Source organism: Phoenix dactylifera, chromosome 12 (assembly GCF_051530095.1).
Source record: "Phoenix dactylifera cultivar Ajwa chromosome 12, Ajwa_hap1_PhDact_Kaust_v1.1, whole genome shotgun sequence".
Lineage (NCBI taxonomy): Eukaryota > Viridiplantae > Streptophyta > Magnoliopsida > Arecales > Arecaceae > Phoenix > Phoenix dactylifera.
The window spans coordinates 22,532,842-22,548,290 of NC_143201.1; the positions used below are offsets into that span (position 1 = coordinate 22,532,842).

General features: G+C 43.2%; 1 protein-coding gene across 1 annotated transcript; it reads right to left on the bottom strand.

The window, feature by feature from the left end:
- Positions 1-8,113: 8,113 nt before the first annotated feature.
- On the bottom strand, positions 8,114-12,519 carry LOC103718995 (multicopper oxidase LPR1). The gene is made up of 3 exons (XM_008808036.5): positions 12,110-12,519; positions 9,029-10,486; positions 8,114-8,338 (listed from the first exon to the last, which is right to left on the bottom strand). Exons 1-3 carry the CDS (start codon positions 12,317-12,319, stop codon positions 8,285-8,287), a joined length of 1,722 nt encoding a protein of 573 aa, XP_008806258.3. The 5' UTR covers positions 12,320-12,519; the 3' UTR covers positions 8,114-8,284.
- Positions 12,520-15,449: the final 2,930 nt, after the last annotated feature.

Consider the following 15,449-nt stretch of genomic DNA (forward strand, 5'->3'; position numbering starts at 1 on the left):
AATATCTGATTGGTCGATGTGTTTGCCTCCAACTTGATTAAAAAAAATTGAATGTTACTTACATATTTTTATATTTTTTAAAAATATTTTTATATCATTTATATTTTAAGTTTAAGAGAGAGAAATAAAATATGTGCACCACCCAAGACTAAAAGTTTGGATTTACATTTATAAATAATAATAAATTCTAATAGTAAGAATTGAAAGTTCAAAACCATCCATACTATCTTCATATGCATCATCATGCATCCCAAGAATGCCATGAGATGTTCCCACGCATAACGCATGCTAAGATCTAGTCCATTTAATACTGGCTGCAGTTAGGAACTTTATTCATATATATCTAATTATTCCATCTTCTATCTCAGCAAAGATTAGTCAAAGGTATCCCTGTTCACCTCGTTGGAAACCTTGGATCGATAGGTGGGCCTGAACCCTGCATTGATAGCGAACGCCCTTCCTATCACATCATTTTTATTAAGAAAGTTGTGTGGAAATAGCCCAAGGGCAACGTATTGTGGGATCCAGGTCTTGTATCTAGTTTTGTTTTAAATGTAGTGATGCCATGACAATTATTAACCCCTACTAGAGACCTGCATAGGATCTGTAATTATAAAAGTCCGTACAAGCATCTATTTAATTTCATATCGATCATCCATTGAATAAATATTGAATACTTATATATATATATATATATATATATATATATATATATATATATATATATATATATATATATATATATATATATATATATATATATATATATATGATCAAGGAATCCAAATAATACTTTCTGACTAGCAATTTTGGATGAGATCCTAAGTTGTTACAAATGGTATCAGAGCGAATCCAGCCTATAATCTATATGAACTAGGAAATACTGTAGCACGAATTCATTATGGCCGACTATGAGCCGATTGTAGTGTTTGTGATTATATTTGAATGAATTTAAATTCTTAGCCTGACGAGGACGTCAGAGTTTGAACGGAGGAAGTATGTGGGGATCCGTGCGGACGTGTATTTAGTCCCACATTGGTTATTTGCTGGGTAGATCTTAGATACTTATACATGATCAAGAAATCCAAATAATACTTTCCGGCTTGCCATTTTAGGTGAGGTCCTAGATTGTTACAGTAATGATGTTTAGATATGACTGCAGTCTTGGATTATACACATGTTTGTACACAACAATTATCCACATATAAAACAGTTTAATGCCAATAAAACATTACTCCCCATGTAGGGCAACACTAGCCGAGTACATGTATGTCTATTTCAATACGAAGTTGGCAAGGAAATAATCCCAGAGATGTTTTACTTTACCGACATTTGTGAATCTTGTACTCATAAAAATATCCAATTTCCACGTAACTTGATAAATATAGAGCTGCATTACTTCTTTTTCTGCTGATCAATAAATATATTGGGGATGAATCAACAAAATATTTTAGAACGAATACAACCAGTAGAGGATGGTATTTGTAGGCGTATGATGTTATCCTATTCTTATGAGAAACTTTTGGATCTACATCTGCCTTGTGAGATGCAATAAGCCCTATAGCTTCCCAATAACTGAGGACCTTCACCTCAAGGATATTTTGGGTGCGACAGCCAACTGGTGCCAGAAGTGCTGTGATGCGGACCACTTCATCATGCCACGTTTCATAGCATTGGCGCATTCTAACACGTACCAATGTTACAACATGCAGGCCGTAAGAGGGTTCATGATAGTGGGGGAATGCCATTTGGAAAGCAAATGGTAACTTAGGATACTTGGATAGGTAAGTATTTTATCTCAAGATGTATTAGAGTATGAAACCAAAAACTTGAAGAGGCATGCAAGATAGTCCGTTTCACATGAATAAACTGGCATAGCTATACTCCATAAAAAATCTTACCTTTTCTTTTTTCCAGTAAGACAGGAGAATTACATTATAATCTTTTAAGGGACCTGCTGTGGCATGAACGAAAGAGAGAGTTTTGAACCCCAAAGACCTGATAATGATGCTATACACCTTGTTTCGCAAGACAACTTTGAATCTTAATCTCTAATTTGTCTCCTGGTATCGATGCTAATATGTTCTATCAGGGAGTCGTAGGGGTCTTGTTGAAGGTTTTATTTTGATCCAAATGATCATTATCACAAGATCCTCAACATGTAGGAAATTATCTTTCTCCTAGCCCAAATTACTTCATATTGTCTGGTATGAGCTCAATCATTTCCACATAAGCAAGTTACAATGGAATAGATTATATATGAATCACTCTTCTTTGATGATCTGTTCGAGAAAGCCAAGATTTACTGATCTTTAATTTGTGTCCAAAGATCCCTTAGAGTTGAATTTTAACCGCACTACTCGGTGGATATATCTGATTGAAGAAAAATGATTTCGGGAGGAAAAGTCTCGAGGTCTGAATTTCCCAGAAACATAATGACTACATAGCTTTTGGATAAGCTTTCCCATCCGTGAATTAGTAGTTATTCCTTTGCCTATATTATGAACCTAATGCAAATCACATAAAATCGAGAGAAAAAATGGTTTTCTTGTTGGTAAACCAAGGGATGAGTCCCATTAATTGCACCTCAAAAGGAAACACCAAACTAATAAAATCCTATGAGATCATATTACATGCCTTGAGGGATTTTTAATTACATCCAAATGTGTGCGTCTAAACAAAATAAAGACTCTCAACCACTCTGAGAACATTCCCGATAAATGGTTCAATCTTTATATAGCATTCACCCATGCACAAATCTTGCATCAATGCCTAGCTACGTTACTAGATATGGAACCAAAAGCGTGCTTGGAACTCTGTAGGTCGATCTGCATGCAAGTCAAGTTATAGATATAGCCAATCTCAAATGTTTGGAAGCCTATAATTTGAAATAATATTGCAAAGTCTAGTTGTGGCATGCTTGTAATTGAGATTCAACAATCCGTAACATGACTTGTGACTAAAATGTTTGCAAGACGAGCTGCATGGCTCAAATCCTAAGCTCCCCTTCTCTAGTTTTCCGCTTTGCATCTCCACCCAACTTCCTGTGCCTCCCTCTTCTCCTTTGTTGCTTTCCTCCTCCTTCCACCGTTTGTCCGAGAAATGCAAGCTTGGACTACCCCTTGCTACGGGACATTTGGATGATGACAAGGAATGTAGAGGCTTTTCAGGCTAAGCATATATTTAGAAAGGCCAATTGGGCTGACGATTGAGTGACCGTTTATGTGGCTAACCATTCAGAGAATGTCTTGTGGTCAAGGAAGAGAGTTGCCTCGAGCACTCCGTAAGATTGTCTTTTCTGATTTTGTTAGATGTGTTCATACACGCATTGTATGGCTAACTCATTAAAGCAAATAAATAAATAAATAAATAAAATATTGTCTCCTAAACTTGATTATCACAATTAAATTGTAATACAACCTGAGCTGTAATACAACTTAAATTACATAGTTTCAAATAGGAAAAAGATGGTGACCCATGCATGCAACTACGAATGCAACACAGCACATCCAAGATAGATCTCATGGTATAGATTGTGACTCTCTTTTATCCATTTTCTCTCAACTTAATATCACTTATCAGGATTGAAAGGCTTCTTTTCACTCTCTTACAAGTATCCCGTTACTCCCCATTCCCAAATCAGACGCATGCTCATTGACCGGTAGGCATTGACCGGTCGGCCCGGCATCACTTTAAAAAAAAATACCCTCAAAGGTGGAAGAAACCGCGAAGCGCGATTTTTACCAATTTTTGGAGTTTGCTGAACCGTTGGATGTCACTGCTGAATCGGTCAAGATCCTCTTCTTATCGCCAAGGAACGGAACTGTAATTTTTTTTTGACTGTACCGAACCGTCGGATGCGACAGCTGCACGGTAAAAGATCCGCTTTCTTCGTTGAAAGAACCCATCGAGGGGCATATCCGTAAATTACTAAAAGTAAATAAAGTAGCACCCTTGTGACGCTTGCGTGACGCCAGCGCGTGCGTACCTGCGGCTTAAATCGGGCCCCTCCCAGCCCTCTCTCTCCGCCCAAAGGGCGTCAGAAAGGCGTCCTTCTCCCCGGTCCCAGCCGCCCTGTGCTCCAATCAAGAGCCCTCCTTCTCCCCACTACCTCCAGGTAAAAAAAGAAACCGTCGCCTTCCTGCCCCCTCTCGCTCCTTCGAGGGAGCTTACGCCTTTTTCGTAGCCTTTTGGGCTCTCAGAGGAGTTCTTCCTCCTCGCTCGCAGATCGTCGAGGCCTTCCTTCCGGAGGAGATCGGCAATGGCGCCTCTCCGAGACTGGTCGCGTCCTCAGCATCCATTCCCACACCGTTGAGGTTTTCATCCGGATTCTGTCTTCTTTCCTCTCGATTACCAATTTTTTTCCCCTCGTGGAATCATATAATCTAGTCTTTCCGTTGGAAAGTGACGGAAGTTCCGGATGGTGAAAAAAGTATCGCCCTGGGAGTCCCCACCCACTTGCTATCTTAAAGTGGATTTAATGGGAACATGCTATCCAGTGGAGAGTGGTAGGCGTGGCATTTGTGATTAGAGACCATGCTACCAGACTGCTTGCATGCAAGATATATATTGGAGGCTGACAAAATTATACCGGAGGGGGACTCTGCTGTCTTGGTTGATCATCTTCAGACAGAAAGATGGAAGGAGATGGAACATCTGCTTTTTTCTGATATGCATCGGATGCTACGGGAGTGTTGGACTATTCAGATCAGACATGTTCTTCGAAAGGCAAATCAAGTGGTTGATTGAGTCGCCTCCTTTGTTGCCTAGCATTTCGGAGAGTAAATATGGACTCAGTAGTTCTCAATTTTTTTTTGCTCTTTGTAGTTTTCTTGATAGTGATATATCTAGTTGTGCTTATGTGAGAACAGTTTTAAATGGTGGGAAAAAAAAGAAAGTAAGAGAGAGAGAGAGAAGTATCGCCCTTTCTTTGGGGAAAGATGAATGGGTCCAGGAATGGGGCCAAATAGCTACAGAACGAAGCCTTTTGGACGAAAAGGGTGTACTTTCCGGCCCACCTACTAAACTCTACGGCATCTGATACTAAATGGTAGGGGGGGAAAATACAGGATATGACTTCGATGCACCATGAGATCGGCAACATGAATGGCCTCAAAGTCATCAAAGATTTCCTGAATGACCCCCTCGACTCAAAAGTGTTTCTTTTTTTTTTTTTTTCAAATCACAGGAGTTCCTACAGCGAAAGAGAGAGAAGCTACGATTTCGTCCTTGAGCAGTACTTTCTTTAATTTTGTGCTCATAGAGTCAAGCCCTAGAAAAAATAGTCTAGAAAACCTGCCATACATATAGCACGCGAGTAAAATACCTCGCAGTCACTTTTTTTCTAGAATATGGGTTTTTACCATGTGAAGTTGGGTAAATCAGTGGGCAAGAGGCATGACCCTGCAGAGTCTTAAAGTTGTTGAAGTCCATAAAGCTGGACACTCAGGGGTCGGTTTTCTTCAACCGAGAGGGATGGAGGAAACCAAATCAACTCAACCCAATTCAACTCAACTCAACTCTGTCTATATTTTGTACATAGTCGTCCCCAAGCCTGAATAAAAGAGGAGGATCATGGTAAGTTGACGGCCAGTAGAAAACTGTAATTACATCCTATGAACATGGATGAACGAAACCCAACCTTAAAAAAGCGTATAGGAATTGCCTTCTTGTGGAAATGCCAGGTCTTGGGTCCATATGGATGTGTTTTCTAGTTAGGATTGCAAGCATCTTAGCCATATTCAGTTTAGGTCGTTATCATTTTCATGTTGGAGACCTTATACAGGTTGTTTAAATATTCTTATTATTGTTTAAATATTAAAAATTTAAGTGCATATATGCTTGCATATGGGGCCCGCGTAATTGTTAAAATTATCACTTGTCTTAAAAGATTAAGCTTATAGAATGAAATAGATTTATTTATATATTTTATATTTTCTTATATTTCCTCTCACATATGGGCTAGATTTTCTTTTAATGGATGAGCCCAACATGTAAAATTTTTAATATGAAGTTAAAGAGTGCAGAAACAGAGTTCGAACTTAGGAGCTCTGCTCTGATACCATGTTAAGATGGATGAATTTGAGAAGTTTTGATATTCAGTGGTATCATATGCATCATGCGGTCTTTGACTGCGCTCATACGACAGCTACCTTTTAAAACATTGGTTGTGCCCCCAAATTAGAAAGTTTAATTAAATACAAATTCTAAAGCTAATGGCTCATCTATTGCTAGACTAGATCATTAACTGCCACTTCTTTGTCATCATACCACTATTTCCCACTTTAGCATCCTTCATATATGTACAAAGGCTGAAGTAGTCAGCGTACGGGTTTGAACTTCCAAAACTTGGAGAGAGGAGGATATTAAAGAGTAGGGAAGTTCCGAGATTAAACAGAGATTTTGGGTAGATCCTTGAGACTAAAGTATTTAAAGAGCTGGCCAATTATGGATTTAAAATTTTGGTTGCACCTGCATTGCACAATGCCTTTTATTTCGTTTTCGGCTTCACTTCATGGTAGTTTTGCCATTTTCATATCATAATGCCTGATATTTTTCTGCTTATCATTATTAGGGATATGTTGGCAACAAATCGGCTGTCTTTCCTCTTCAACTTCTTGGCTATGATGTGTTTCCAATCAACTCTGTGCAGTTCTCCAATCATAGTCAGTTTTATGACATACTATGACTTATTAAAGCATATCCACTTGCACCTTCATGTCAGTTTTAGTTTCCGAGTTCCAGTATTGTCGACATGCATAATGTAATCCATTCATCTCTAGTAGTATTCATTTAATAAATTTTTAGCTTACTTTTTAAAATTCAATTGCCAGACTTCGCATAGGTGAGCATCATTTTAAAATTAATAGCTACAGTTACGGTTGCATCAAACTGTCCAATTCAAACTGATGGGGGAAAAGTGGGCCCACCAACGCACGTGACTGAGGAACCCAAATCCGACGACGTACGTAATCTCAATAGACATGATCTCGGCAACCATGACCTTGGTGAGCACGAGTTCGACAAGCGCACTCTGACCGAGCAGAACCCGCTCGACCTCGAGACTAGAAAGGATCCAGTCAAAATCCACAGCCGACTCCACCAAGAATCAAGCTGATCTCCGAATCAAAACGGCTACCACGTTCTCCATATCCGGGATCGACCCCTGCAATCAACGCCACGACAGCTGTCGAATTCAAATCCTTCCATTCTCCACCAAGGGCCAGTTAATTCAAATTCTCAGGCCAATTGAGGTAACGTATTTCAGTCTGAAATCCCCGCCATAACGCCGGATAGCGTGTAACTACCACACCACCTCTTATAAAGAGGAGAAACTCCAGAAAGACGGGGACTCTTCTTTCTCCTCCACGCCTGGGCTTCTCCACCAAAAAACTATCTTCAAATTCCTCTCTGACTTAAGCATCGGAGGGCCTTTGTCGGAACCCCCGGCCCAAGCTTTTTGCAGGTTCCCCGGAGGTAGCCGTCAGCCGCCACCATCTTCCGAAGATAGCCTTCTACAACCGCCTGCGGCGGAAGCTCCTCCCTTTGGTCCGCAATCACCCCCGGGTCCTATTTCCGGCAACAACACAAACTATGCTTGCAAGAGAAAAAAAAGTGAAAGATAGCTTATAATTCTTCAGTAATAATGTTGTCTATAAAAGAGTACAAATCCTCTACAATTCCAGGTCCTTGAAATATATATCACTACGAAGTCCAAATATAAATTTGAGCATGCATGGTAAAACAGTCCAGAGTATGTATTATATGGTTGGCGGTGTTCATAATTTATTTAAATAGTAGAAAGATTTTTGTATGCAAACTAACTACTCATTTAGCACTCATTGCGCATGCAATGAGGAATGGTATGTTTTGCACAATTAAGAAGCTCCTTTCAAAATGTTTGCATTGATAAGTATTATGATATGTGATGCATATACTTTAGTTTCAATAAAACTAAAAAATATTTAAAGAAATAATAAATATTGGAGGAAGGATTTGAACTTTTTGACCTTGTAGTTGTTAACCGCGGGATTGGCAGGATGGGAGAAACATGGATGGACACGCTTCATGCACAGGATACATTAGATGGATTGATTTCATGTAGGAGAAAAGATTTTTATCACCTCTAGAAAAGTTAATTCATATTTGATATCATCATGCAAGTTGGCAACTCCAACCTTAAGGATGCCTTTACAGCGACAAAAGGCATAGTTGCCTTTCTTCTTTATCAACTGAATACCTCTTTAAACAAGACTCGGACCATTTGATCAATCAGTAGATCCTCTCAAGGTATGAGTTTTAAAGGCCTCATCATCTCATTATCTTCATGATCTAAAATCTGCATTACAAGTTGAGCAAAAAAGGTAGTTAGTACAAATTCATTCAAAAAAAAAATACATGTACAGCCGAGAAATTAATTAAAAGACTAATAATTTTTTTAAGATTCTGTATAACTTAAAAAAGGTTCCACTCTGACAGTCAGTCAGGATCTGAACATGGCAAGTCTCACTAGATACACCACCAAAATCAGATAGGATTTGGTCATAATGGCAGTGATTTTTCAATGACGCTAATGATTGGCATCTTGCAGATTTAGTGACATAGAGGTACAGGTGGTGCACAAGCTAGGTGGCAAAACAGTTGAAGATTTGGATATTATATGCGTAACCATATATTGTGGGAAACAGGATAGATTTTGGTGGTGGTGGAAGTGCTCTGCTGCCAAAACAGATGTCAAGAGGCAGGACATTAGATATATATATTTATATATATCCATTGGATTTGGGGCTAAGCGCAAAGCAACGGTAAAACGATAAAGTAACAAACAATAAATAATAACAAAAAAAAAAACTTAAAAAGATAGCTAGGAGCATTAAGTCCAGAAGTTTAATTATGTTGATAGGATTTAGGTCTCATTATTTGTATATGTCCGTGGACCATGTCGTTCAGAGATTCTTTTTTTGCGTCAGAGAGACAGAGAGAGAGAGAGAGAGAGAGAGAGAGAGAGAGAGAGAGAGAGAGAGCTTACGTGGCAGTGATAAACGTAACCCGGCTCCTCGGTCGAGTTGAAAGGATACTTCCCCTTCTTCGGCCCGAGGGGCCTGAACCGGACCAGGATCCTCGTCACGCACCCGGGCCTCACCTTGAACACGTTCTTCCACCCTCTCTCGTACCGCGGCGCACTGTATCTCTTTCCCTTTGCGTGATCCGCCACGCGGCACTTGATCGCATTGTTCAACCTCATCATACAGTCCTTGAACCCGTCTGCGTCCACCAGCTCCCGCTGCTCCAGTACCACGAACACCGCGAGATGGATGTGCAGCGGGTGATTGTCGTCCGTCAGATTGATTACGTGCCACACCTCGCTGCTGCCCTCCCTCGGCGTCTCCGTCGCCGGCTCCAAGAACGACTTCCCGTTGAGGTATAAATGGGTCGGCTCCCCCGTCGCGCTTTCGTACTCGTACATCGCGATGTACCGCGTCTTAGCCGCTCGGTGCACCGCCGGCGCAGGATACCGGAACAGCCTCTCCGGGATCCGCGACGAGTCCTCCTCCCTCCGCCGCCCGATCACGAACTTCATCACCCGGCCGTTGATCTCGTCGGCCGGGTCGCCGGAGGGGTACGGGTACGGAGCGTCGTTGGCGAGCATCGCCGAGTCGGTCGGTGATCGGGAGAAATCGACGATCACGTCGGCGATCTCCGACGGGGCGAGGAGGAATTTCTTGGAGCTCACCGGTCTGGGAAGGTAGACGGAATCGGAGGCGACGTGGACGAATCGAAGTCCGTTGGTGAAGAAGAAGCGGAAGAAGCGGGCGTTGCTGGCGTTGATGATCCGGAAGCGGTACCGGCGGCGGCGGACGGCGAGGAAAGGCCAGGCCTTGCCGTTGACGATGATGGCGTCGCCGAAGTACTCGGGCTGCCACTGGGGGTGGATGTGGGGGTTGTTGCCGGTGGAGTTCATGTAGATGGAGCCGTCGGAGAAGAAGCTCCGGTCGAAGACGACGAGGGGGAGGTCGAATCGGGGTCCGGAGGGAAGGCGGAGAGGGGATTCGAGGGCGGGGGCAAGGAGGGAATAGGCGCCGAAGAGACCGGCGAGGAGGTTGACGCGGGTGAGGGCCATGGCATGGTCGTGGTACCAGAGGGAACCGGGGGGCTGGGCGTTGGGGTAGAAGAAGGTGGGGCGAGACCATTTGGGGCCGGTGGCGGAGAAGGAGGAGGTGAACCAGGCGAGGGAGTTGCCGTCGGAGTGCGGGGGGTGGACGCCACCGTGGAGGTGGACGACGGTGGGGACGCCGCCGGCGTGGGGGCGTGGGGCCGGGAGCGTAGGGTCCCAGGGAAGGATGTGGCGGGAAGGGAGATGGTTGGTCCACGTCACGTGCGTGGGGACGCCCTGGAGGGCCTCGATGGTGGGGCCCGGCACGGTAGCGGTTTCTTTGGAGGTGCCGAAGGCGAAGACGCGCGTGGGTGGGAGGTCCCGGTGGAAATTCTGTCACGAAAAAGAAATATAAAAATTAATAACCAAATGGGATCATCGTTCATTTGAGGAATTGCGACGGCTGTCACAAAAAAAATTGATAGATAAATAGATAAATACATAAATAATATTCTATGATGATGTGGTGTGTGGTGGTGATTTGGCGGCTTTTTTTTATTGGTACAAGTGATTTGGCAGCTTTCGGTGGGCGATGTGGGTGAAGTTAGCGCCGAGACCCGAGAGTTCTTGAACAGCTTCCTTTTTGTGATTTTCCTTGCAATACAACTTAGAGAAGATCTTTCGTACTTGTGCAAGGATAACACTGCTGAATGGACTATAAAATGCAAGTTTCCCGATAATCGCCCCTACGCTCGATGGAACCCAATCCTCACAACTAAAGCATTTGTTGTCACGTTTAGATCCATAAGATGCCCCTACTTTACGCAGTAGATGTGATCCAGCTCCAACAAGCCCTTCTTTCCCGTCTTTCATGTAGCAGCCATATTCAAAGTGAAAACCTACTAATTATATATAGACGAAAACCTACTATATCACAAGACACCAACTGAGAATACGTATACGTAATCACGAAATCATGTCAAAGTGAACAAAGGTGGATTACCATAGTGGTGTTATCTTGGTGCAACATCTTGGTTTTATATTTAAACTGTGTGATAGAAAATGGGAATATCCTCTCAAATACCCTATAGTCCCCGAAATAGGCCTGGTAAGAGAGAGGCGATAATTCTATTTTGCTAATTTAGCTGAATAGAATTATCCCATGGAATAGGAAAAACGTATCCCCTCTGGTTAGAATTTTGCCCTTATCCACCTTTAAACATGTTGAAAAATGGAAGGACAATTTTTTAGCACTGTCATAAAATCTAAATTATTGTACAGCCGATGCAAATTTGTTATGCTTATCCCTTCAATCAGATACCAAGAGGAGGTTTATCCTGTGAAATAACTTATCCCTTACTGTGCACGGCACAGCTAGGCCTTTTTTAATTCTTTTAATTTTTATAGTGGTACGATCTATTGGTCTTCCACTTGTTGAAGATTACGCTAATCCAAACAGTAGCGAAACTATTTCGATGTGGACAGCACAAAAGTGAAGCTATTAGCACTCAGACAGTAGCTTTGTTTATTTCCTTGCCTTAAAGTCCCATGTGGACAGCACAAAAGCGAATCTATTAGCAGTCAGACAGTAGTCAACTTAAAAATTGTTATTCCAATTCCATCTTTCTCCAAAAGCGTTCAAGGCAACGGACGCATGTAGGAGATTAGCCTACTCCAGCTTCTACTTTGCCGAGGACTACGTGTGGTGTAGGCTACTAGGTAAAATCTCAGGGAGGATTAGCATCCTTAACTGAGTTTTTTTAATGAAAGAAAGCGAATCACTGCAATCATAATTTTCTATATAATTAGAAATTAGCCTCATTAGAAGGAGATGCTTGATAAGCAGCCATCTGATGCCGAACCATCATCGTCGGACACGGTGTCCAACCACGGCCGCTGGGCCGGTGGCCGGCCGGTGAGCTCAGATCCCAGCACCACCCAGGGACTCAAAAAACATGGGGCGAAAAAAAAATGCGAAGGGAAAGGATAAGGTTTATGGGCTACAGGGGAACTGACCCATGTCTTTTCGTACATGCCGATGGTGAGATTACCGGCGACCGGAACGCCGTCCCTGACCTCGTACCCTCGGAGCCTGGGCATGTCGGGGAGCTCGTCCACGAACATCTCGAGCTTGGAGGCGCTGAACAGCGCTTCCCCATTATCACCACCACCCCACGCTCCCTCCACGGCCAAAGAGAGTATGAGGAAGAAGAGAGCCATCTCCATGGCCGCCTTCTTTTCGCCTTGGTCTTGGTGTTTTATTTTGTATTCTTCTTAGCTCTCGCCCGTGGGATTAGGGGAGAAGGCGTGAAGGGCGAAGTGCGTGGGATTGGGTGCCTTTGGGGGTGGCTCTCCCTTGTTTTTATTGGAGGGCGCTTCCCATTTTTGAGAATATCTTCAGCTGGCTGGATATGGAGGAGGCGGTTGGCGTTGATCGGGAGGTCGCTGTATCTTATTAGTGTTGGCTGTCGATTCTTTCCAGAGGGATTTCGAAATAAAGTTGATGGTGGGGTCATATGCAGTGCCTTTTGCCGCGCATACGAGGACTTTTGGCTGCCGGGGGCTTAATATAGTCCGTTTGTCATCCATTCCTAGGCTCCACATAATCTGCAACTCTGGATGTGGCTTGGTTGCTGAGCCAGGTCGCTGTATCACTGGCTTTTGGTCGACATTTGGAGACTATTAAATGAGTATGCTGTCCTCCAAACTGTGTATGTTTATTGAGACACTAATGGACTTGATCACCTTATTTACGGCTCGCCACTCTGGTCATATTCTCTAAACCCATCATGTATCTGTTCCTCCATCGTTGGGGTGTATTCTCTCTTCGAACTTGTATGGCAGTGCTCATGCAAGACTAGTGTGAGCAGCTGATATACCAAAAAAAAAAATCTAAATCTTTAAGATATTTTCTTTTCCTTCTGTTAGAAATAACAAGATATTGATTATTACAGTAATTAAGTATCATTATACATATAGTTTTATATATATACACGTGTACATGTATGCATATAATTTTGAAAAGGAGGGGGGGGGCGGGGGGGGGGGGGGGGAGAGATAAGGACTCTTTCAAAATATAATTATTCAAATTTAGATTTTTTGGAGTGCACTATGCAAGAATCAAATGTACAATAACTCCAAAAGAACATGATAGTGGAGCAAGCCCCAATTTATGTCTTTAATAATTATTGCCCTAAACAAAATTCAAATATATAATATTTGCCGCTTAGACAAAAAAAAAAGATGTGGCAAGATGTAGCTAATAGGGCTAGCACCCACTTCATCAAATACTTTTCATTGTTGCACATACTAATGTAGATACATAGAAATATCATTTTCATTTGGTTGACTATAATTGAAAAAAAGAGCCTGCTAGATCCAATGTTTGGAGGATACAGGCTCATAGATGTATCATCACAATTATTATGCGATCGAAACATTCATCAATTAAAATTTCATTGAACATGCACGATGGCATTATGGTGCCGATTTAGTTAGGATTTACCACTAGTTTGATATATTCGTAGTATTTACAGAAAGTGCTGCTTTCCATCACCACTCCAATTGCTATTGAGTGCATCAGTCTCCTCTGGCAGTCGGGGTTTGGTATCGTACATGAGGTTCATGCGAGTGGCCAGCGGTTCCTAGATATATAATCTACACCATACTTTCTTGACTTTTGGGGGAATCTCTGACAATTTGCAGGCCAGGCTTCCTTGTTTAAGATAGTGAAACGTCTAAAAGTCTCCAAGTAGTTCATGGTCTTTTCGCTTTAGCGTTGGATAAAAATCTGTGCATATAAAATTACAGAGCAACCAGTACACAAGTGATAATGAAATGGACAACGCAACCTCCCCAATAAAGTGCAGAGGAAATTTCTATGTGGAAAGGTGTGCTTTTTTGCTTGGTACACAGACTTAGAATGCTTTGTTGCTCAAATGGACATAATGTGTCCAATGAGTCCAAACTCTACCACCGCCGTTCTCTCTCATGCAGGGTCGGTGGTGTATCTTTCGTAGGTCTGTTAACGAGCCGAGCTGCTCAAGCTCGGCTCGAGCTCGACTTGTTAGTCAAACAAGCCCGAGCCCGGCTTAAAATAAGGCTCGTTTAAACTCGAGCTCGAACCCGAACAGTTCACGGGTCCTTTTGGGCTCGTGACTTAACACTATCTACCGCCAAGAGCCTTTTTGAGCCCCCCCTCTCCTCTCCTAGGCCCACTTGGAAAGGCTCTTCATGTCAACTAGACGACATCCCATTTATTTTTTCCATCTCTTTCTCTCTTCGTCTTCCGAGCGTGGAACCCTGTCACCGGAGCCATGACCAAGCGGCGGCGACTAAAACCTCCGCCGCTGCTGGCTGCCTCAACTCCTCCTCCTCCGTTGGCGACACCACCAAAGCAAAACCCTAGTCCTAACCCTAAGCCTAAGCCGGCAGCCGCCCGGACCAAAACGTAGCGGTCCCTTGCCCCCTCTCTCCTCCGCTCTGATACCGCTGCCGCTGGATGGGAGCCGCTACATATCTCCTGCTCCGAGCTCTCCCTCCCCCGCTCCCTTTCCACTGGCCAGACCTTCCGGTGGCGGTGCACCACTGCCAATTGCTTCACCGGCACCGTTGGGCTCTCATGAACTCCTTAGAAGAAGAAAAACTGTGATTTTTAGGGTATTTTTATTTGGTTCAAACTCCCCCCTCCTTTTCCGGGTCCACTTGGAAAGGCTCTTCATATCAACTAGATGACATCCCATTTATTTTTCCCATCTCTTTTCCTCTTCGTCTTCGGAGCGCGGAACCCTCTCACCGGAGCCATGACCATCGCCGCCGCTGGCTGCCTCAACTCCTCCTTCTCCGCGGGCGACACTACCAAAGCAAAACCCTAGCCCTAACCCTAATCCTAAGCCAATAGCCTCTCGGACCAAAACGCAGCGGTCCCTCGCCCCCTTTCTCCTTTGCTCCAACGCTGCCGTCGCCAGATGGGAGTGCCTACATATCTCCCGCTCCAAACTCTCCCTCCCCCTCTCCCTTCCCACTAGCCAGACCTTCCGGTGGCGGCGCACCGCTGCCGATTGCTTCATCGGCGTCGTTGGGCTCTCAAGAACTTCTTGGAAGAAGAAAAGCTATGATTTTTAAGGTATTTTTATTTGGTTCAAAGTTTCAGTTTTTTTTTTTTTTTGTTATTTTTACTATGGAGGGTGTGATTTTTTTTGTTATTTTCTTGTGGTGTTTATTTCCTTCGCATAATAGTTGTTTTGAGATCTGTGCGGCAATGGATGGAGTTTGGAGAACTTTAAGTTCTATGCAAGGCGCCTACCATCGTACAATTCTGAGATGCCGTCAAGTCCACCAACTACCTCACTCTCAC